The 25,262-nt window shown below is 34.8% G+C and overlaps 1 protein-coding gene across 4 annotated transcripts; it reads right to left on the bottom strand.

The window, feature by feature from the left end:
• Positions 1–814: 814 nt before the first annotated feature.
• LOC128671415 (pyruvate kinase-like) lies at positions 815–7,089 on the bottom strand. Of its 4 annotated transcripts, none has more exons than XM_064436081.1 (11): positions 6,980–7,089; positions 6,289–6,402; positions 5,691–5,917; positions 4,950–5,285; positions 3,979–4,128; positions 3,641–3,745; positions 3,044–3,277; positions 2,563–2,637; positions 2,112–2,259; positions 1,763–1,952; positions 815–973 (listed from the first exon to the last, which is right to left on the bottom strand). In XM_064436081.1, exons 2-11 carry the CDS (start codon positions 6,395–6,397, stop codon positions 904–906), a joined length of 1,644 nt encoding a protein of 547 aa, XP_064292151.1. In that variant the 5' UTR covers positions 6,398–6,402; positions 6,980–7,089; the 3' UTR covers positions 815–903. The 4 variants fall into 4 exon arrangements, with proteins under 4 accessions (XP_064292151.1, XP_064292150.1, XP_064292152.1 ...); XM_064436080.1 differs by lacking the exon at positions 815–973 and adding an exon at positions 1,035–1,676; XM_064436083.1 differs by lacking the exon at positions 815–973 and having other exon boundaries at positions 1,797–1,952; positions 2,182–2,259.
• Positions 7,090–25,262: the final 18,173 nt, after the last annotated feature.

Below are 25,262 nucleotides of genomic sequence, written 5' to 3'. Positions count from 1 at the left end.
GTTAACTTATTTGCTTAAATAAAATGTATGCATACCTATCTGAAAACAGTATATACTCGTAAACCAATCCAACCACTTTTGTATTGCGCAGGGACAAATAAACGATTACACAAATGTGTAAAAAATATATTGTATTTTTATTTTAGCTTGTCGTTTTCCCGATTTCTCCCTCAGTTGTTGAGAATAGGAGCCCGGGGTTGTGACGCACGAAATGTTTAACTATAGCTGTAGAGTTGTGACTCGCGTCAGTCCATATTAGAAAAAAAAATGTCTTATTTCACCTTGTTGGAGGGTCTAGGCCTTACTTGATTGTGGTATGATATAAAAAGGATAATTTACGCGTTATCTAGCATAGCAATACTCTTATAAAGGTCTTTGGGTTAAAACTCCGGCCGCTTGCGATCCACGGGCCCGCACCAAGCGCTACAATGAAATTCAGGGCAGCGATGCCTTGTAATGTATTCTACATGAAGTTGAATTTCAAAGGGAAGCGAAAAATCCAAATATATCAGCGCTTTCAGCCTTTCGGTTCGCGAATTCGCTTTGCGCTATTTCAACAGGGCAGGTAGAAAAAATGTTTTATATCATTTCTTATAATTTAATTAAATGTAAATAATGGGAATTCGAGTGGGGATCTAATTTCATCTTATAGTTTTAAAAAGCACGAGTGACATGTACCATCACAATATAATAATGTAGATATAGATGGGTTTTCACCGAATATTTACTCGGTTTCTTCTTAAAAATAAATACTGGACAGGAACCAATATATGTAGGATGCTTTCATACATTAGATATTAATTTACGAGCTCTATAATCATTACATTCTTGTATTTGTAAAAATAATATAATAGCAAAAATATTAAACACAACAATTTAGTTAAATGTTCGTATTTAGTCCGGCTACATAACACATCTCTTACAGTTTGGAATTCGATTCTCTTGCTCGGATTTCGCAGCGAGGGGTGGAAATCTGAAAATTTTGAAAATAATAGCAGACTTAGTCTGTTTCACCAAATGACATAGACACTACACACAATAAGTATCATTTTAGTAATCATTAACAAATAAATGAAATTAAAAAAATAAACGTGAAACTAAATACAAAAAAAAATACCTTAATAATTATTTACTCAATACTTGCTTTTTGAATACCTCTGTAAATTAAACGGCGAACACAACTTTAGTAAAAATAAAAACAAAATAATGCCATAACATTATGGTTATATTTGTATCAAAATATGTGTATTACAAATTAGTTCTCAACTTTGGCAATTTATAATAAAATATAAAAAACATATCTTATAAAAATACAATAAAACAATAAAATCATCCATTGGTTTTTAAGGCTACATTATTTATATGAAAACTTTTCTGTATATTTCACGTGATATCAATAAATATGCCAAATTAGACTTTAGAATTAGAATATTTTTCATACACATATAATATAATCTAATTATCTCAGGTAGAAATAAAACCAAACTGCATAAAACAATGGAGCAATGGATGTGGCACAATGTGACACCATCTGGTAACACCATGGACAAGAATGACAAACTCATAATGAAGACACAGAGTAAAGGGAAGATAAAAATTATGCCATCATATGGAAATGAGACATGAGGTCCTTCTTATTCTTAACATGTTCATCTGAAGATACGTCACACAATTCACTGGAATAATAAATAATAATAATTAAAAATGCCATGGAAAGCATGCGATGATAAGAGAGAAATTACGATAAAGAATAGCTACTTACAAGAGTTTTTTCGATTCTCCTACAACAACTTTCCAAGAACTGACGTTGTCGGCAAAACAGCTCGATGGCGACGACTTCCGAAGGACCACGTAGTTGTCTCCGTAGATCATAATGTCGTGTTTCAGTGCGTATTGCGTTGCGTACTCTATGCGTGCGTACTGCTCGTCGATCCAATGCTTCATCGGAGTCTCTGTACGGTAATTAAATTTATCAGTGAATAACCTTAATGTTGCTCCAATTAGGGAATACCTCGTCACTTACATTATTTTTCTGTTGGCACGCGGCAATATGTCTAACGGTAAAATTGTTGACATAAATCAAAAATTAAATTAGAAAAAACTTAAGTAACCTTTATACACAAGAGGGAGGATACCACGGTACAATAACAGCTTCCGTGCGGTAGCGGGGTCTGCGCTTACCGTCATCACCACAACTTTCGGACACAAGTGTGCCAGCAGTATAGCAGATTTTCCCGACACAGTTAACACAATTATTATCTGAAAACATTTTAAAGTAATATTTGTTATGACAAGTTCAGTAAACCTGTTATTTTAGACTACGTGACATTTTTTTGATTTCATTTTGAATTAATATGGGTTACATATTATGGTATTAGTCTACCAAGCAAATCCAGGAGTGGTTTTTTTTTTATTTACACAGATAGACAGGTAAGCCATTTATTCACACTTCACTTCAACAATTATAAAAATGTATGCTATGTATCTTTCAGTCCATGAGATATATAGTTGCAGGTACGTTAATACCTGAATGATCTTTTTACTAATGCACCAATTGGTTACCTTAGCATCAGTCTGCCAAGTTGAAATAGCACAACCTAACGCGGCGGCTTCTGCCGCATTCACTGGCTCTTTCCACTGTAATATGAAGTTAATTGTATTTAGTCCATTTTCTCGATTTTTGTATTTTAGGTAAATCGTTGGAAGGAATCAAAGAAAAAATGTTTTGGAAACATAAATATTGTGTCCATATTTGTACATATCGAAATACCTCAAGGAAGTGGTTGATTGTAATATTTATCTACTTATAGTCTACTAGCTTTTGCCCGCGGCTTCGCTCGCGTGAATTTCCCACACAGGTTCATTAATTTATCTGGGATGAAAGGTACCCTATACTACATGTATGTACAATTTCTAGAAGATTGGCTGAATATCCAAAGCGGAAAGAGGTAATAAACAACAAACAAGCTTGCTTTTGCATTTTTAATATTAGTTAGGATTAGGATCTACTCTACAGGCCGAGTAGAAATAACAAAGCAAATACCGCCATAACCAAATCCCAGAAATCTGATTTAGAGACGGTTTCAGTCGTTTTACAGACAGCGTTCAACAGTTTTATCGCTTGTAGAACATAGTTGGGATCCGAGTAGGTGCGGAGCATCAAGCCTCCGCCTTGCAGAACTATGTTTGTTATATCAGTAATCTCGTGGCATATAAGCTCTCCTTTAACCAGAGTGTGCTCCAATATATCTCCCGATACATAATATGGTATGCCATGCTGGAATAGAAATAAACGTATGTTAAAAGTTGTAGACAATTTATTGTACCTCTAATATTTATTGTATGCATTATCACACGTTCTTATTAAATTATATTTAAAAAACTGAGATGAAAAAAATCAGGTCTCGAGCGGGAATTTCTTTTCGTCTCATTATTTAAATTTGATTATATTTATTTAGGACTCGCTTATGTTTGTGTATTAGCTTTCTTGAGCAGTACTTTTTTCCGTAACGTAACTATATTTAAACATAATTTTTAAAAGATTGATTGAAAATATAATGTGTAAAGAAGTCATAAACAAGTATACTAACACAAATCAAATAAGTACGCATTTATAGTTGAGGTTAGTCGAAAAAATTACCTTTCTGCACTCGGCACCAACTTTTAGTTGAATAGCACACATTGCATTTATATTTAAAATTTCGTAAGCGAGAAATTCTCTGGCTAAAACAATTGCATCAACTTCCTGAAACCAGTTAATTTGTAATGATATTAAAACATCGCATATTTATAGTGGTTTAAGAAAACATTTTTTTAAGGCCCGAATGCATTATGCAGTGGCTACAATTCTGTGTATATTGTATTATTTATGTGTATGTACGCACATAGTGTACAATTCTATACAATTAGTGCTGTATTCGGTGTGCATCGGCCTTTGTCGTATATATAACTGACACTGATGACAAACTAAGAACTCACTTTCATAATATCTTCTAAATTGTCCAATCCCTCTTGATCACAAATAGTGGCTACGACAATAGGAGGACGGCCTTTGCTCTCCACAAAAACATTTTTGATCCTTTGAACAGTCTTTGCATAACGAATACCATTTATAATTATGACGTCAAACTGAAATCAAAGCTATCCCTCAGTGCAAAGGCATACGGGAACCTGCCTCTTATTTATTTTTGCCGTCAAATATCTTGCGTTGTTGTGTTATGCGGCCTATACATTATTACGGAATAGTTTGCCGAACATTGGCGGATCCGACATACATTTATCATTGCGGTAAATAAAAGCTCTCATACAAACTAAGTCATGTTCATTAATTCGCGTCGGCGGCATGTCGCTGTCTGACGCTGATAATGTGTAGCTGACATTACGGTTTGAACGGTGAGAAAGGAGATTACAGTACCACTACCTGAGTTAACTAACCCTCGCTTCAAATGGCTTTTTCACATAAAAACTTTTAACTTTAACTTGCAATGTAACAACAATGCCTTGGGTGGAATCGATTTAACTGAAATTTTGTACACACGTTTAGTTTGGATGTCATTGTATTATTATGATAAGCATGGCCTGATGGTGCATCCAGGAACGGCTCTAGACGTGGGAACTCCTCAACGGTTTAATGCACGGTCATGATTTTTTGTCACATACTGAATGCAGAGATCTCTATGACATCAATAAAAGCTTGTGCCATTTTTGTACAAAACTTATTCTTGTTTTTTTTTCAACCCTATAACTACTTCGGCTACTTTGATCTACTTCGGTGTTGCAAGTATAGGCCGCGGTGACTGTTTACAGGTGAGCCATATATCTATTTGGTTTGCTTATTACACATTTATTAGTGGGGTGCATGTTTTCACAAGACAAAACAAAAATTTCTAAAATCCTAACTCAATCAGTATTAACACATGCATGTGAAATAAGGATAAATCGCCGGTCACCTTATGTTCCACAGCAAAATGTAGAAGGTCCATGTCATTTTTTCCCATTGGCGGCCGTAAGTGTTTCACTCCGCGCAGTTTCAAAAATTCGCAGTTTCTTAATAGACCTTGCCTTTTCACCATGCACTTGATCAAATTTGAAGACACGATTTCGGTGCAAACAAGAACTATGTGGCCGAACCTCACGGTTATCTCAGTGCCTACTTTTATGGACGGGAAAGTATAATGATCGTCCATGAATATAAGTTTCGAAGTGCATTTGTTCCAACATTTGCTGTCTGACGTTAACTCTATTATATCTCGGTTTTTTAATAAAACTGCATTCTCTTGTATGCTCTGAAATAATTTCATAGCCATTATTGACTAGTAGAACAACTAGTCTAAACAAAATCCGATGTTCGTATGAGATAATGTAGAATGTAGACTAATATAATTCATTACTTTGTCTACAATAAAAAGATAAGAGGGTAGTTTATGTATTTTTTATGATTGAGAAGTTATTAGAATTGCAGAATAATAATAAGTAAACTTCAAATGTAAAAATAAATTCTTATTTATCACTTGCAAATGCCTCAGAGGGTTCTTTATGTATCTTCAATCTTTCCTGCTAGTCAATCACATGTCCTACTACCCTGTAAGAACATCTATGCCGTAGTAATAAGGTGGTAGATTTACAATGAGTTTAGATAGGTTCATGTGATATAGATACATAATAAAGAGAAAAATAATAGTGAGTAATACTTCATCGAGTAATCCTGTGCGGCATGTCGCATTAGGTATATCGATGGCCACACCAATGGGCCAGCTATTCAGACCATATTTATCACAGCAGGCTTTTTCAGCTTCTTCCAACATCGCCAATACTTTCAAATTCTCCTCCCGTTTCACAAGGTTCATTTTAAATCTGAGTATACGCAGTCCAGCCTCTATGAAATTTTGTATGTCTATATACGTAAGTGATTCCGGACCTTTAACAAATATAGGGCTTAAAGGCCGGTGCAGACCGAAAGCGGTATACGCGTTTATTGTATGGAATTGAGGCCGGCTGCGTAGCGCACCTACGCGAACAGGCACGCTTTACAATTTCATATAAAAAACGTGCATATCTAGTCTGCGCCGGCCTAAAACGTTTCTCATGTTTACAAAAACTTGAAGGATGGTTATCACGTTATCACGTTTAGGCAAAATTTTGCAATTCTTATACGCACTACACACCTTCCTGCACATACACTAGTGATGGACTGTGCGGTTTTTAAATTCATATCTCTCATCTGAGCGTTTTTATAGGTTTTTCCTCAGCCGTAGACTATTTTCAAAGTAATATCAATCATTTACTTACTAACTGTGACTATAAATGAAGTTAGTCGAGATGAACCTACAATGTCCTTTTTGCGGATGATTGCGTCTTCGTGCCCATAAAATAGATCTGGTGGAACTAGATAAGACATATTATCTGAAATAAATTATTGAGTATCTCTATTATTATTGAGTATCTCTTTATTGAACTCTCTATTTCTTTTTTTCCTGGTTCCTTCTTCAGTCGTTGAGCGTCGGAGTCCAGGATCCGCTTTTATATTTTTTCGTCTCAATTTTGCAAGGTATCATCCTTGACGACAACAAGACAGCATTTTTTGGATTTGCCTCTTCTGCCAAGGCCAGGCGGGAGTGGCATAGCAAGACATTTATTCCCTACGTAATTTACCGGTCTACGCAAGACGTGGCTATACCAGCGCAATACGTGATCGTATCAGAACTATAACATTCAAATTTTTATGGGAGCTAAACTACTTGGTATTTACTAGCTGTTGCCCGCAAAAAGCTGCTTGTGTCACTCTACAGTTATCCAACTATCTCCACAGCAAACATCTTCGCAATCTAATGCTTTAATTGTTAGACGTGAAAGAAGGCCAAAACTGCAGTACTATATGTTTGACCAAATATAAGTCTCGAGTTGGTAATCGAACTCTGATATTACGCCTGAAGTCACTGATGAAGTCTTAATACAGATCTAATTAAATTTAACCATGTACCTGTTTAGTATATATAGAATATTTTCAAATTTTCAGATAAATGTTATAAAATACATAAAAATAAAACGAATCTTTAAAATAATGACAATCTTGTGACATTTGACAATGACAATGTATTTTTATTGTTACTTGTTGGATAGGTTGGATCATGAAACTTTATAAATAAATAACAAGGATCTTGTAATGTGTCCAACACAAGGAACGTCATTTCGCTCGGTAGAGGGCGAGCAAAATGACATCTCGTGCTCTGTGTCCAACGCATGGAATTAGTAGGTACTCATACTCGTACGTACAACTGTTATAAAACTTTTTAGTGTTGTATAGCTTTTGAATAATGAAAAAGAATACTAAGACACTTCAAAAATAAACTCTGTCATACAAACATTTTAATTTCTTTTAATATCTTAATATTCGTTATCAGCACGAAGAGCTCTAGAATTTAAAGGAATTTAAGCAGATATATTTTTGTTGTCACTATCGCTGTGTATTTTGTAAAGATTTTGTGGTTTTCTTTCGAATAAACTCGGAGTTCGAGACTAAACAAAAAGGACTCGAAGATGTCATCTGGAGATCAGTCAAATGGATCAAGTCTACGTTCTCTCGCGGGGATCACTCCACTAAAAGGGCGAGATGGGTATGCGATTTGGAAATTCCGAATGAGCATGTATTTAAAACATGAAAATCTGTGGAATTGTATAAGGGGTTATCCAGAAGGTGACAGTACTCCAATAAATGTGAAAGAAAGAGATGATGAGATCACTTTGGCCAAGATATGCTTGACTTTGGATGGCCCAGCCATCACAAACGTCAGGAAATGTAAGAGTGCTCAAGAAGCATGGAGTGCTTTAGCAGCGGCTTACGAGGATAAATCCTTGGGACGTAGGTTAGCATTGGAGCGGAAGTTGTACAGGTACAATTTAAGTGATTTTGATTGTATGGAAACGTACATAAATGCCGTGATGTCTACTTGTCAGGATTTAGCAGATATAGGCAAAGAGATTGAGGATACATCTTTAGCAGCGATACTACTAGGAGGTTTGACAGCCAGATATGACCCTCTAGTAATGGCACTCGAGAATACTACGATTCAGATTACGAGCGAATATGTCAGAGGGAAATTGTTAACAGAATTTTCAAGGACATCTGTAACTGAAATGATAGAACCTGATACTGCTATGAGTGTTCAATGTAAGAAGCGCAATAAGAAAAAGGAGATAATTTGCTTTAACTGCAAGAAGCCAGGTCATAAGAAACCAGACTGTCCAATTTTGAAAAAGAAACGGGAAGGAGAAGAAAAAGGCAGATCTTCGAATTTACTTTGTGCTTTGAATGGACATACAGTAGGGGAAATCAACAAAGATAAATGGTATGTAGATTCTGGAGCGAGTACGCATATGTCCGGTCGGTCAGATTGGATGGAAAATATTAGAGATTTTCCAATAACTGAAATAACCATTGCAAATGGAGAGACTTTATTGAGTGCCGGAGTAGGTAATGTTCCTATTACCACTAATTCTAACTCAAGACGTGGTATTAAAGAAGTAAAGAACATTTCTAATGTAGTATTAGTTCCTAACTTAGCTACTAATTTAATTTCCGTTAAGAAAGCAGTCGAAAACGGGTTTACTGTTCTTTTTAATCAAAAAGGTTGTACATTTTTTGATGCTCTTACTTTTTCTTACACAGGTGATGCTATGTTGCATGGGTCCTGTAATGGTGGATTGTACTCCTTAGATTGTACTGTAAGTCTTCCCAAACAGTTATCAGCGTTCGAAGTACAGTGTGATGTATCAAATTTTCGTTTATGGCACAAACGACTTGGTCACTTATGCCGAATAGGATTACATACATTAAAAGGTAGTAATGTTGGCGTAGAGTATAAAAACGTTGATAAAGAGCCCTGCATAGCGTGTATACAAGGTAAACAGGCTAGGAAACCTTTTAAACCCATAAAATACCGCAAAGCAACATCTAAGTTAGAATTATTTTTTTCCGACCTCATGGGACCTTTCCAGGTAGAGTCATTTCAGGGTAATAAATATACTCTAACTTTTATTGACGATTTTACACGTATGGTTTTTATTTATTTTATTTCTTCGAAAAGTGAGGTGAAAAATAAATTTTGCGCTTTTAAGGCCATGATAGAACGTGAGACAGGGATGAAAGTCAAAACTTTACGAACTGATAACGGTACTGAATACGTTAATAAAGAGTTATCAGACTATTTAGAAAAGGAGGGAATTAGACACCAAACTACGGTTGTATTCAGCCCACAACAAAACGGTGTTTCTGAAAGAACAAATAGAAGTATAGTAGAAAAGGCACGTTGTATGCTTTCAGATAGTTCTTTGCCTAAAAGTTATTGGCAAGATGCTGTACAGGCTGCGGTTTATTTGAAAAATCGTTGTCCGCATGCAAAGCTGGACGGCAAAACGCCTTTTGAGGCTTGGTATGGTAATAGTCCTAATTTATCTCATTTGAAGATATTCGGTTGCCGAGCAATGGTGAAGGTTCCAGATTTTCATAGAAAGAAATTGGATCCTAAGGCGCAGGAATGCATTTTTGTTGGATATTCAGAAGATCCACGAAGTTATTATTTTCGGAAACCAAGTTGTCCTAGAAAGTTAATAAAAGCTAGAGACATCGTTTTCTTTGAAAATGTGTTCTCAGACTTGGAAGTTCAAGAGACAGAATCCCATCCTTCAACATCAGTTGATGTATTTTTTTTAGATACGCCGAGTAGTCACACAAGAAGTCGAACTTCATCAGAAGAAAATTCTGTGGGTGTTATACCTTCGCGACAGGAGCCTGAAGTGGATCTTCATCAAGTAAATGATCCAAATACTTCAGAATTTTTTACTGCTGATGATATTTCTGATGAAGATGATTCAGGAAATCAGACAGTAATTTCTCCTGAAGAACGATATCCACTCAGAAATCGTTTGGCTAGACGTGATGATGCTCATATTGTCAGCCATACAGGTGACATTGATGAACCCCAGAGTTTCAAGGAGGCTATAGAGTCTGGAGATAATTTTCAGTGGCGATCAGCAATGGAGACTGAGTACAACTCACTGATTAAAAACAAAACCTGGACATTAGTAGAAAGACCAAATAAAAGGGTTGTGCCTTGCAAGTGGGTGTTCAAGATCAAAAGAGATTCGGATGGAGCAATTGTCAAATATAAAGCAAGACTAGTTGCAAAAGGTTTCAGTCAAGTTTGTGGTATTGACTACAATGAAACTTTTTCGCCAGTAGTACGCAATTCATCTCTCCGTACGCTGATAGCATTGGCGGCAGAAATGGACTTGAAGATGCATCATTTAGATGTAGATACTGCATTTCTAAATGGCGATTTGGAAGAAGAAGTATACATGCAGCAGCCTGAGGGATTTTCTGAACAAGGGGCAGAAGGGAAAGTATGTCTGCTCAGAAAATCGATTTACGGATTGAAGCAGGCGGCTCGTGCTTGGAACATAAAATTGCATCAAACTTTATCTTCTGTAGGTTTTACACAAACTTCTTCGGAACCTTGTATTTATTTGAAAAAGGTTGGTAATGAAACCATAATTATTGCGGTCTACGTTGATGACATTATTATTTTTTATAAAGAAAATATATCATTAGACAAAGTCAAAAGTGACTTAATGAAGTATTTTTCATTGAAAGACTTAGGCCCTTTATCTTATTGTTTAGGTTTAAATATAAATAAATCCATTCAAGGGGAAATATATTTAAATCAGAAAACGTATATTGAAAATGTGTTGAGTCGATTTAACATGACGCAATGCAAAGCAGTTTCAACACCTTTGAATAACAACAAATTAGAGAAGAGTAAAGGTAATAGCGATTCTTCTTATCCTTACCAAAACTTAATTGGTTGTTTAATGTACCTCGCGGTTAATACTAGACCTGATATTGCGTATGCAATTAGTTATCTTAGCCAGTTCAACAACTGTTTTGATAAATCGCACTGGTTGGCAGCTAAAAGGGTTTTACAGTACTTGAGAGGTACATCGGATTTCTGTATTGTTTACAGAAAAACTGGCAAATATTTGGTAGGTTTAACGGATGCAGATTGGGCAAATTGCATAAGTGACCGGAAGTCATACACTGGATACTATTTTGTACTTGCAGGGGGTCCAATTAGTTGGGAATGCAAAAAACAACCAACGGTTGCTCTCTCATCGACAGAGGCAGAGTACATGGCTTTATGTAGTGCTGCAAAGGAAGGCGTATTCTTACGCAGGTTAGTGTGTGACATAACTGGTAGGTTTGATACATTGACACTGTACAACGATAGTCAGAGCGCTCAAAAGATTGTGCACAATCCCGTCCATCATAGCAGGACAAAACATATCGATACAAAGTATCATTTTATCCGTGAAAAGATTTCTGAAGGAATAATAGATGTAAAATTTCTAGCTTCGGATAAAATGAGTGCCGACATTCTGACTAAGCCTTTGAGGCGAATAGCACATGTCAGGTGTATAAAGGATATTGGTTTGATAAATAGATTTTAATTTCTATTTATATTTCTTTATATTCTTTATATAGCTATATCGGTTATTTTGTATCATTTTTCAGATTTTTTCTGTACGTTTTGATTCTTTTTCATTAAAGGGGAAATATGTTATAAAACTTTTTAGTGTTGTATAGCTTTTGAATAATGAAAAAGAATACTAAGACACTTCAAAAATAAACTCTGTCATACAAACATTTTAATTTCTTTTAATATCTTAATAACAACCTACTATTTCCATGGTCCAACGTTAATCTTTTTGTCATTTCAGAATCATTTCACTTACATTTCATTAAAAAGTATATTTTATCCCCAAAATTTTTCCCGGGGCACAGCTATCATGAATTTTAAGGCAATTGCGTGAAAAGTATAACACAAATACAAAAATAAAATACATATTCAGTTTCTCTCAAAAAGTCAACAAATGTGAAACTTTATTATTAAAGTATCAGAATAACAAAGCATTGTGTCTTTCATTCTTTTCCTATATTTGAACAGTTTGCGGGTGGCTAATGGACAAACAAGGGTGGCTTGTGGCAATGTTGATTTTTAGTTAGCTAGCGGCGACATCTTGTATCTTGCAAGATTTATTTTAGCCCCGGGCGGAAGGAATCTCCCTATTTTTATTATTTATTCAACCCGTGTTATAAAAGTTTAACATAAAAGATAGATTTCTCGGTTCACATCTGCGTTTGACTTTCAATTTTTCGTCTTGGAGCGGTGGTATTCCAGTGGTTGAGACTAATTGGGATTTGGAAGATCCCAGGTTCTATAATACCTGTGCTATATCAGTTTGTAGGCTATTCTGGCTCATGTTCCTATAGTACCAACTTTTAATAGACTAGGATAAGCATCACGAGGAAACCTGCGTTGTGTGATTTATCACAACATTGTAGCCATGGAAGACAACTATAACTAAGAATAATATTTTACCTCCGACGCAAGTACATGTGTGTTATAAGCTTCTGTGCGTCTGTGTATATGTTGATGGCCTCCAAGCTCACAAACGGATGAACAAATTTAGAACTAGTTTGTAGTTGAAGTTTTCGTATAATATTCAGAAAAACAATTTGCGATAAGATGTTGGAGCCCAACATTAGCTGCTCTATGGCAGTAGATTGCTCGTTCCCATCATATTTGTATACGGATATTTAATTCCATTATAAGAATGTATTGTAGTAGGTTGGAAGGCAGAAATATTCCAAATACGAATATCGGTAATCTGATTCCCGGGTAATCTGTAGACCCGGCGAGCCCCATACATTCCTCTTAAACTGACTAAACAAAAGAGAGTCTAGAAACAACGGTAATTTTTATTACAGCCAAAAATACGAGCATGATACTAAGATGAAACTGAGTTGCTTTCTAAAAAAAATAAAAAAAAAATCAAAATCAAATATTTTTGTTCTTCTACACAAAATAGCTGATCCATTGATTTGACTTTACACTCTCACAGTCGATATTTTGTGTTTTTGGCGAAAAAAGTGAGGAGAGCCGACTAAAAATGAATTGGTATAAGGCTAGACAAAGTTAGAAAGAGAGAGACTTAAGTGGGCACAAAACTTAACGCGTCATGGTGCTTTCAACCTATATATTTTCCTTTCTATGTTCTCTATATTTTTTTATCGGGTAACGAATCTAATTTATCATAGAAGATGGAAATTCTAATACATTCTCGATAGTCAAACTCTACGCAAGACTTCTTGAAAGGCCACTCTGAACTCATAAGTAAGTATGTATCTTACTTGTAATATTCATTTGCATTTTTATTGGCCAATGTCCTTGTGAGGTTAGCGATACCAAACTATTCCTTTAGGAATACCCTTGAATTATGGAAAAAGAAGGTTTCTGTCTAAAATCCTTGTAGTTGAAACTTTTCTTATATTTCCTCTTGAGAAATAGAGATATAGCAATTGGTTTATTACTTTCTTTTTTATACAATTCTTATCGACTACTATCTGCGCCCCGGGGCTACGCTATCGTAGGAATTTCAGGCCTTATGTGTTATTTCAGGTTACGTTCTACCCGTACACCAAATTTCATAATAAACCGTCCAGTAGATTTTGCGTCAAAGAGTAACAAACATACTCATACGTCCAAATAAACTTTCGCATCTATAATATTAGTAGGAATATGACAAATTACTATCAATCAAACTACAATACAAAATTAAATTACATTATATGAATGTGTTGGTTAATATTTAATATGCTATCAAAGCACAATTGTATTAAGTTGTAACTACTTAATGTAGATCAAAACAGAATTTCTGGTACTAAATGTGATACTAATATATTAAATGGGCCGTTAATTAAGTGTAAATTTTCTTCTCCTAAATTATTAATGAGCGTCTATCACTAAGACACAAAGACAACCAAGTAAAATTTTGGAAAGTGTATTTACTTAACAACTTTAAAGTTTATAAATTATGTTCTGACAACTTAAACTCTTTAAAACTAAAATATCCCCAGTCTCAATTTCGCAAAAGTTCCTGTATATCAGTCTCGGCTCACCTGGGCAAACTAAGTGCAAAATCCGACAAACTGCAGGAGCCGGGTCCTGCTGGGAATCGAACCTCCTCAGCCGTGAGACTTATTCATTATTCATTCCCACTAAATCTTGGAATATATCTTGCACTGCATTGCGACGAAGATGAAACATTCTTTGGAATAGGTACGGTTTCTTAGAATAGAAGTTTAATTTCAGAATAATCTACGAGGCGCAGATTTATCTTTTGTTAATATATTTTTGTACGTTTCTACCTCTTTTAATTAGAATTGTACACTATAAAATGTACATTTGATGTTTTGCTTATTAATTTATTGATAATCGGGGTGGATTATTTGATTGAAAATGTATCTACATTTACAACTAGTTTAAACTAGTTAGAAATAGTTTAATTATTATTGTTATCTGTCTAATAAAATCCTTTGTTTATGTATTGACTAGCGGCCCGTCCCGGCTTTGCTCGGGTAAAAATATAATAAACTATACACCTAAACCTTTCTCAGGAATCACACTATTTATTGGTGAAAACCGCATGAAAATCCGTGAACTAGTTTTTGAGCTTATCGCTACGTGGAGTTTGTTTTATAATATGTAAGGATTCAAGTTTGTTGTTTGATTAATAAGAAATAAGTACACAGGTACTAGTAGAACCTCTTCCTTCATAGTGTAGATGTATTTATTTAAACGTTGAATTAATCTAGAGAGAAAAAAAATATTTCAGTATAGCTAAATTATTTTATTGAAACCAAAACAAAGGTGGCTTTAACCACTCTCCGTTAATTTCTTTGTTGACTGAACAAGATGAAAATATTGATGAAGAGGACTAAATAACGTCTGGAAATCAATTAGGAGTCATCCTGTTTACTCAGGAAGGTCAAGCAAATCCCCTAATAATGTTTTCCTTGGGTCAATACCTTCCATATTTTTCTCCACAAACAAATTTCAGCTGGCGCTGCGGCAACAGTAAATTTCCACGAAAATGACTCCTTGGGGCGCAAACAAATTCGAGGCATACTAAATGACTGCAGAATGTGGGAATTGGAAGTTTAGGGTAAATTTAAATGAAAAATGTATCTTAAAATGCAGTATGATGTCCTAGAACAACCATTTACACATTTATGTTTAAAATAAGTGTGCTACATGTACTAGCTCGTACCTATTTTTCATTTATTATTCTCGGAGGTCCTACAGAGAAATATATGCATATAGTAATATTTTATTAACACTTGTGTGAATAAGGCTCAGTGTGAAGGTGGGTAAATTGTGAACGATTTGACAAAATAGAAAAGCGATCGAATACCATCACAGACTGTACAAACACAGAAACCACTATGCAATATTTTTATAAAAATTGGAATACCGTAAAAACGTGTTGACAACATAGCAGTGAGCATGAACACAAAAACTGGATATGTGTTGGAGGACGCTCGACAGGGCTCCAATCAGTTGGTGACATCTGGATTGGGTCCAATATATGCCGAAACTGTCGAAATAACATTGATTGATATCTGGTGAGCTTTATTTAGAACAATTCCAGTATATTTTTTCCCATTGTGTAAGCACTGGTTTTTCGAAGAATTTTATGGTTCTAGGTTTGGCGATGAAATAGATATTATTCAGTGAATGGATTTACACTAAATAAAAATCTGAACTATGAACGTGGTATTGGCTTTTTGCTAGACTAATTGTAATTGCGAGTTTTTGATCATTTGTAATGATCCAACCAACGCCCCCGTAAAATATTGCTAATATTGGAGATGTTTTCGACGCAAAAGTACTTTCTTTTGTCCAACTTCATTCATTAGATCAGTGTCTCCATACGGCCAAATGAAACAGGTTGTGAGTGACAAACAAAGTTAGGAAGGCTTTTAACCACCGCTGCTTACTCATAACGAGGCTAATTTTTGGACACGGCCCTCAAAGTGGAAAGTTGCGTATTCGGCCACGAGGTCGTAATGTGGGAATTTATTGCACATATCACATATGTGTTTTATCAAATTTAAAGTTGATATGTTTATTTTTAGCTTGATTTTTGTATTCATAATTCCGGTTCAAATTTCAACAGGTGTATAAAAGCGTTACTTAGTGAAGGCTAAAGACATCAAAGATCTTACTACGGGAATTATAAGTAAATAATAAAAAATATATGACCAAAACAAATGATTACCCAGCGGTAGTTTCAGTTACGATAATACCAGCTTTACAGTAGGTAAATCTGTTTATGTAAGAGATATTTTTATTCAAACCCTTTAGAACCATAAAATGTATAATAAACGCACATTTTAGCTAATAAGGTATAAAACAATACGTACTAAATGCGAAGTTACATCCAAAAAGTTGTCTCGTAAACTAGTGTTTTGACCGAAAGTTCCACTAACTGAATTAATATAGGTACATACGACATGGCATTCACAAGCATCTGAAGTGGCAAATATTTCTGTATAATAAAGTATGTCTGTATCTTCTTATCTCATTTCATTTTTCCTGGTACGCCTACACCAGGGCAACACTGCCCTGGTCTACTTCCAGTTTTTCATGGGGCGAAGATGAGAATATTTGAATGCATTACATATGAGGAGTACTCTATGAGGATACTGCTCTACTATGTTGATCGATATGATATAGAAATTATTGAAGGGGATAAAAAGAACTGCTGATTTCTGTGCTATTCATATCATCATCATCTTCAGTACAAATAGTACAGACTAAATTTCATAGCAATATAATAGGAAAAAATATGGTTTCGTTAATTATATACTAAGAAAAACCTTTCCACATCTAGTACAAGTTGTGCCTTGCTATGATTACTCGAGGGTCTGTATATGCCACAGCGAAGTTCTTAAAAGCAGTTTGTGGTACAACACCGCCCTCGTACGATACGCAGCAATATGGGGATGTTTCAGGCCGTTTTATGGCTTTAAACTCAAAGTGAGACCTTTGAATTACACCAGTATAAATATAGCATTGTATCACTGGTGGCTTTTCAGAAGCAGTAGATATTTCTGGTACATCTTTGCAGTCATTAACAAATATCTGATTAAAAAATCTGGCCGATGTACCTAAAACTGGTAACATAGACAAAATATATGTCATTTTGGTCTGATTCTTGAATTGTATTTGTAATCACAATTAGTTGGTGTGAGGATGTGAAGTTATTTATATCTCAATATCGCTGACTGAAATGACTGATGGACAGATTTTTATGAAATCTGGTAGGAAATACGGATAGAATTTGAAATAGAATATAACATATTTTACGTTTATTCTGCAAGTCCAACAGCGAGCAGCCTAGGGAGGCAGTTAGTACATTACAAATTAAATACACGGTTAAATGAAATTTTGTTTGTGCACAAACAATTACAGAAACAAGCAAAATAGGTAACATGACATGTTGCAACTTTATTCTAATGTTGTTGTTGTATAACAAAAGACAACAAGTGCACTAGCGCCAGAGGGGAGCGCAACAACATGGCACCGACGAAATGTTTTCGAAAGTCCCGAAGTGATTATATTCCTTGTTTGCTCTGTGCGGTGATTCCCCCACTTGGAGGAAATTTGCGGAGTTATTCATGTACCCTGGTTTTATTATATTTTGTTCTGTGACGTTTTATCAAACAAGTTTGTGGGGTTGTCGTTTATCTAGCTGGTCTAAAATCTCTCTCAAACGTTTTCCCGGTTTTGGCGGTTGGCGTCCAGGTTCGCTTTCGTTGGCAGCCAGTTCAGTAGAAATCAGAATATGTTACACGAAGGAAAATCCATACGTTGTCATTACTGGTAGACTAAACTTCTGCAATATTTCATTGTAATATATTTATCCCCCAATGTCCATAAATAAGTTATTAATGTCCGTAATATACACAGATATATAATTATTGAATTTATATTGGCAGAATTTTAAGCATTAATCAAAGTCGCAACAATCTAAAGTGTTCCATAAATAATACAGAGAAAATATAGATATTTCGTTAAGTTGCGTATTATGGCATACAACATAATAAATTAAAAAATCTAAGTAAGAAACAACATTTCGCCAGGAAATCCTACCTGTTTCAAACACTAGAGTGTCCAACAAGCATGAACTCTGCGGATATCCGATAGAAGAAGTGGAGTGCTGTGTCCACACCGCCGTCGACCCGCCGGACAATATTTGCTAATCTTATACGCGCCGATCAGCGCATATTTGCCCACTTCACCTTTTAGAAGATTCTGATTTCTGCGACTCAATAATCCACACTTTTGCTTCGCATACATTTTCCCTTTAATTTATTGCTTAGAAACTAGATTGATTTTATATTTTGTAAACTTTACTAAATAACAATACGTCAAAGGCGGGTCTCAGTTTAAATCAAAGTTCATTCGGGTTAAAACATTAAGTTTAAATGATGACGTAATCGTCATGATATTAGGCGTCAAACTTTAAATCATCCAAATAACAAAACACGCACACAATAAACAAATATTTTCAAATGATTCCGTCAATAAATTGCATTAAAAGTATTAAGAGCTTTCCAGGCATTGACGTTATTAAAATCCTCGGGGCGGCGCGGCATCGTCAGGAAGCAAACGGGGCTGTATAATTGTCCATTACGGCACGGAGCGGCCAATTATGCCTCCATTAGACGAGAATCTATTTAGCAGCAATTTCGTCACTATAGTTATCCTTATACAGCTTTGACTTGAAGTGTGTGACCTAGTTTTGCAAGCGCGTATTGTTTTTGGGTTTGCTTGTCTGGTGGGAGATTATACAAAATTGATTGAACGGGAAAATAGCTTTTATGTATTTATTATCTTTAATAACTCCGTAAAAACTCTTTCCCGTTCCAGTCATTTAATCACAGGATTTTGTATAATATAACCTGTAAAAAAAGTTAGCACTTGTGATTTGGTATTAATTATTACATTTTCACTTGTAATAGTTAATACCAAATCACAAGTGCTAACTTTTTAACGTTGTGTTTGTGTAATTCGTTACACAAACACAACGTAATAATAAGCAAAAATATAATAAGTATATAAAAAGACGGACATTTTGAAATTCCACTTCCAAATTACTTTTGTTGCATAACAAGCACACGTGTGGCGAATGTGGTATTTCTACTGAATTTTCGAATAGACATTACTATTATATTATGACAGAACAGTAAAACTTAATTCGTCAATACTCGACAAGTATTTATGATTATATGGTTTATTATTTTTTATTTCGTACGCATGTCATATCTAATGAATATAGTTTAATCATTGTTGTTTTTTTGTATTTCCTATCTAAAATCAGGATATATTTTAATGAGTATCGTTAATACATATTTTGCATTTATGCATTCATAATCATCCACAATGTACTAGTACCAAGGTAAAAACACTGCGGCCGGCGAGTTTGGAGGGCCGAAATACTTGGAATATAAATAAAACGAAATTTTGAAACTTCACTTAAAACTGCAGAGTGGTTCGGCTAGTTAGAATTAGATTTTCAAAGAAAAGCATTTATTGCTTTAAGTGTTTTGTATTTAGCAGTAGCGGGCGGAGGCCAAACGGTATTTTCTTAAGAACTTTTCTGAATACCTTTTAGTTTCTTACTGGATTTTACCTCTTCAGAAGCGGACGACTGATAATTATAGCCGTAAAGGTTGGGCTGCTATGGAAAACCAAACACTGTAAACATCACAGATAAAACGTAGATAGGTGTACCATTATCATCTGTAGATTCGTTAAACTTTATGGTAATGTCATATTAAACACTGGGAAAGTAGAAAATAATGATAAATCACGTACAAAAAATTTGATTATTTCTTTAAGCAAGACAATAACGCAACTTAATTCCAACTTATCCTATACTAAAAGGGAAAAATACTTTATGCGTCCCAGTAGGTCGATACGGGATGCTTAGAAAGTGAATTATCCATCAGGGAGAGAGGGTAAATAAAACCTACCCAAATAAATAGGACTAACAACGCTCACGTAGGCAATCATTTCGTTAAGAAAGTACGAGTCAAGTTATTTCTCTGGGGTGTCGGCTGCGGCAAGTCGGCGAAGTTGGACTACAAATCACTATTATGTCAACTTGTAGTGGACTCTGTGGAAGTCGTTAAGTTGTGGGTATTTTTGTGCTGTATTTATTTTGGAATATACTGATAAAATATATGAATGATACTATTTGTACATATTAGAAAGGACGTTGTTTCCTTTAATTCTGAGATAGAATTTAATATTTCATTAATAGTTTATTTGAACGAGGAAGGTGGGCCATATTTGCAGGATGCAGGAGGAATGGCGGGCTAAAATAGCCACGGAATGGGTCCATGCTGGCTGGCGACGAAAAACAGGTAGTCACAACGAAGAGGTCGGATGCGACAAATAAGAATTGGAGAAGGATGGATGGCGAAGTAGAGGCCTTTGCCCAAAAGTAGGATACCTACCCTAGGCTAATAAAAATACTCCAAACAGTAGACACAGTTTGTGATAAAGCTAAAGTAATAAAAAGTATTCGATTCAATATTTTATCAGATTTATTTTTAGTTTACTCGAAAAATATATATTTAAGGGTTATTACCACTCAGATTGTAACAGTGCAGTAGACACTTTGGTGTTATTGATGCAGCTATAGTACGTCGACCAGTAACACCCTGGCGTCGTAGTTTACATAGAGTTGGGCGAACTAATTACACTCCTGCCGCTGTGACCTGAGCTTTGATCCGCTTTTCGCCTCCAATTTGATGTGGTACCTATCACGCTTGAGCAATATTAATATTAAATCGACCTGAGAAATTAGGTATTTTAATTTTAGTTGATTACAAAGACAGTCAACCTTTTTATCAAAGTTTTAGTCGGTATCTACAATGTATTATCATTCCTAAACATCGTTTGCTTTGAAAATTCCATATAATTATGTAATTAATTATAGATATCATTTTATATTGAAGATATTATAGGTATGGAGAGTACCCACTTACTTTTATAGATAAAAACATCCCGTCCCAGTTTAGCATTTCAGCAATATTTTGGTAATTTCATGGAATAGTAAAGACACCCATCTCCGCCGCCTTATATTGCTCGATTTATATTTCGTAAAAGTATTGTTCGTAAAGTTATTACGACGTACTTATTATTAATTTATTTATTATTACAATACGATTAGTCAGAGAAAGTCCTGCGTATACGCACACTTCTTAAATCTCTGCTTCGAATTTAAATGTTGTTCTAAACTTCCTTGCTTCATAGCTCCATGGGTGTGATTCGAGGTGACATAAATAGAGTGTCATCTCTGCATGCGGGCAATATAAAACGTGCCCGCGACCGTCTACCGACTTATTATCGCACAGGTTCGTGGCGTAGCACCTGAGGGGGAATTTGTTAGTCAATGTGCTGAAAATTGTAGGATACATGAAATTATGATAAGTGCAACCAGGCTAGGCGTGTTGCATTATTTTTTTATGTTGTTGATATATGGGCGTGGTAATATTTTTCATTTTTGTTGATCTATGAGCGTGAGCATAAGTAGTGGGATAGAATCGACGAAATAACTCCAGAAAAGATTGCTATGATATGAGTCAGAGATCAGAGATGAGTTTGCGCTTGGGCGTCAATTGGGCATAATTATAACTCGGTCAAAATAAATGTGAACCTCGTCGCATATAAACATCATTTAGATAGATCCAAATACAATTCAGTCGTGTTCATGGATTTAGTATGTGTGTCGTGTTACATAAATATTTAATGAAAGCAGTGAGTATTCTTTTATTAAAAGAAGTACGAGTATTTATAATGCAGACTGACAGAAAATGTGATTCTATTTTCAAAAAATTCGAACTATTGTGAATGTTAATTATTTGATGGAACTTGTTGTAATTATGCTATAAATTGTATTTAATTTTTTTATAATTATCGTGTATATATAGGTAGGTGTCGTATAAAGCACTATGTATCACTCGTGTGGTTACGACAACCTTCACTTTTATTAGATTTAGCTTACTTTTTTTAGATTTAATTTACAATTCATTGTCATTTACGTAAGTTAACTGCGTTGTTGAGTCGAAGTTGGAAGCCGCAAATTGCTTGAACTACCTTTGACCGGTGACTGACGACACTTTGTGTCGTGCATTTAACTTGGAACAACTTGTAGGGCTACCCAATATAGTTTGTACATTCATGAGAATATTATTTTAGTAAGAAGAAACGTCGTAGAAAACCTAATAATATAAACGGTTTCATATATGCGGTTGCATATTACATTTGGAAAGAATTGAATATTTTAGTCCAATCCGTAAATTTATGTTTTTTATCCCAGTCCTGAACTAACTACATCGGATGCTATGACGAGGGCATGTAAAGCTTGTCTTGACTATAAAATCCACTCGATAAACAAGTCATGTAAACAGGATAGGATATATTGCACAGAAAGCGATATTATTTAAATTTCTTTGGTGTAATGTCCATACACAGTGATCTAGGTGAGCGACGGAACGGTGCACGTCGTGATTAAAGCCCGTGTATATATATATAAGTGATGTTGACGTTATAAGATAGGCTTAGCTACTATTATAATTCATATACCAACGGCCAGGTGAAGCGACGATATGTCGCGCTGCCTTGCCGTTTTTGTTATTCATCTAACAATGGGTACGTCTATTAAAATTTATTAAGTACTTATAGCGTCATCGTGTTGTATGATTTGGATATTGTTGGAGCCGCATATTGTGAATTGTTCATGAGTTACTTAGGTACCTGTTGTCTGTCTGTCAGGTAAATGACGGCTCTGTGTCTTGTCTGTCCTCTATATTGTTGTGAATATATTTATAGCTGGCCAAAACTCTTCATAATTAACATAAGTTCTAAATTTTTTTGTGTGTTAAAAAATACAACAAATTTCATCACGAACTCCTGTCATCAGTCATGACCGAAGAAGTTTCATGGTCCTTTGAAATCTTTTGCTCAAACCCAAATCGCACAAAATTAGTTACATTAATAATGTCTTCAATCCACCACAATACCCAAGCGTCCACAGGTATATGAGGCTATATGAGTATATTATGTACTCTGTAACGTCTAGGACTGCTGTGATATTTTTTAAAACTGTAGTTATTAAATGAATATTCTAAAGATCTGAACGCTAGCAAAGTGCAGTATTATTTCAAATTAAAAATATTTTAAAATGGAATTTAATTTATTCTGTGCGTAGAAGCTAATCTAATCATTTAATATACTTAGTTAAGTTAATTATCAAATCCTGCGTATATATTATTATTATTAATAACCGCCGTAACTTTAATTGCGTAGTTGAGGTTAGGATTGGTAGATGCTTACCTCGTATTTGTTGGTTATCCCATAATGTGATAAATGCTTAATTAATTTAGAAATTAAGTTATCAAAGTGATTACATAATATATCAAGTGAAATAAACTGCGTATTATCGTAGTCTAATAAAGTGGTAAATAATAGTATTTTTAGTATTATTTTGATATTTTGTATTTAATACTTGGGAAAGTGACTGTGAAAACATAGTCAATTTCCCAAGTATTTGTAAATTGATATTCCACATCTACACTACAATTACAGTTTGCCACAAGTATTTCTAGTGAATTCACCACAACCGCTATTACTTTTATTGACGAAGAATTGACGATTATGGCAAATCGACTACCTGAGAACAATCTTTTAAAACTGTCGCGGTTGGTTCATTAGTAAAGTTTATCTTTGCGCTACACCCATGAGATTGGAAGACAAATTAGACCTTTATTTAAAGTTCAAAGGGTTTTCTGGCCGCTTGCACATAGTTTGCTGAGCTAATCAAATTTAAGGGCATCAAACAAAGCTTCGGTAATCTTTCATCTCGAATCCTTTGTCTTGTTTTTGAACGTTGACATTCAGCTGCTAGATGTGACTGCCATGTCTCTTACTAAACATTTCACATATATTCATAAATACGTGTTGTTGTGGTTAATTTAAATCGACACCTTTGTAAAATTCGTCCGTTTCCTGTTTCTGACTAACAAGTTTTACGAAATGGAACTGTGTGGCAGGGAGCCGGATAAAAGAGTATACCATGCCATAGGGGTTAATGCAGGATAACTTTATGTGCCGATGACTGTACGTGATATCAATAGTATTTTTAACGGTTCACAAGTAAAAAGTTACCTTTTATTTGCAAAGTATTGCCATCGATTCTTGTAAGCATATAACTAGAATACCATATGGCGAACAGGAAACTATTTTGTCATTTTCCCAAGAAAGTGGGAACGGTTTGTCTTTTCCATCAAACAAATAACTATCTTTGTTTTGAATATTCCCAAGAGAGTTGTGAGAAAGTGTTGCCCCTATGGAAGTTTCGGTGCTTCTATTGAGGGCCGCTGTTTGTAAGATAAAGAAATAATATTGGTAAACACTTCCTTCTCAACTTAGGTATAGGAATTTTTGTATAACCCATATAATTTTACATGAAATCACATTTAAAGTCAACAAGATCCATTTTACGCATCGTTATTTTTCTAAAACGAAGTTTACAATTTTTTTAAATGTATGAATAAAGTTAATGAATAATATTCATAAATAATGATATACAGTTTGAGTGATTGGACTATAACATTTTAATGACTTGAGTGGTTTGTACTATAACTAGCTTTTGCCCGCGGACTCGGCCGCGTATATTTCGTGTTCTCACTATTGTCTTTATCTCGGGTTCTAAGCAACTGATTGCGATGAAACCTATACAATATTTTATGTTAGACCAGCCGCTATATAACTGGGAACCGCATGAAATTCCATCCAGTAGCTTTTGCGTGTTGCGCGAACAAACATACAGACACACAGACAGTAAGACAGACAAAAGTTAAATAAAATTGTTATTTTACTTTCATATTTTATATAGCCATAGTCTACTTGCAGTATTATTATATGTATGTATAGATGTAGTTTTTTTTTTGCTAGGTTAAGTTAATGTCATTAATTAATGTAATTATAATGTCTGTCCAATACATATACTACTGATATAAGCGATCTATATGGTTTAGACCTTTGGTACAAAATGTGTATTGATCCACCGGTTATACTGTCTTATGCCAGCTGTTTGTACGTTTGTTAAATTACATTCGTGAAATCTGCAATCGATTTCATTGTTAGATATATTTTCAAACGTATTTCTGGTTTACCCTTGAAACTCAATTTTTAGAAATCTAGTAGTATGCTAGACTTTATCTCCCTCTGATTCTCGTGTATTGAATGAATAAGTTTACCTATTGCTGTAAACATAATACAAAGATG

Source organism: Plodia interpunctella, chromosome 7, assembly GCF_027563975.2.
Source record: "Plodia interpunctella isolate USDA-ARS_2022_Savannah chromosome 7, ilPloInte3.2, whole genome shotgun sequence".
In the NCBI taxonomy this organism is placed as follows: domain Eukaryota; kingdom Metazoa; phylum Arthropoda; class Insecta; order Lepidoptera; family Pyralidae; genus Plodia; species Plodia interpunctella.
This window is presented reverse-complemented; position numbering and strand designations above follow the sequence as displayed.

What these genes read in the sequence shown, in the direction of transcription:
- LOC128671415 (XM_064436080.1), bottom strand. Translation starts at nt 6,397, where the DNA reads ATGTCTTATCTAGTTCCACCAGATCTATTTTATGGGCACGAAGACGCA. An exon ending in TTGGTGCCGAGTGCAGAAAG is followed by an intron (nt 3,278 to 3,640) that starts GTAATTTTTTCG and finishes TTTCTATTCCAG; the next exon opens with CATGGCATACCATATTATGT. An exon ending in CTTGGCAGACTGATGCTAAG is followed by an intron (nt 2,260 to 2,562) that starts GTAACCAATTGG and finishes AAATGTTTTCAG; the next exon opens with ATAATAATTGTGTTAACTGT.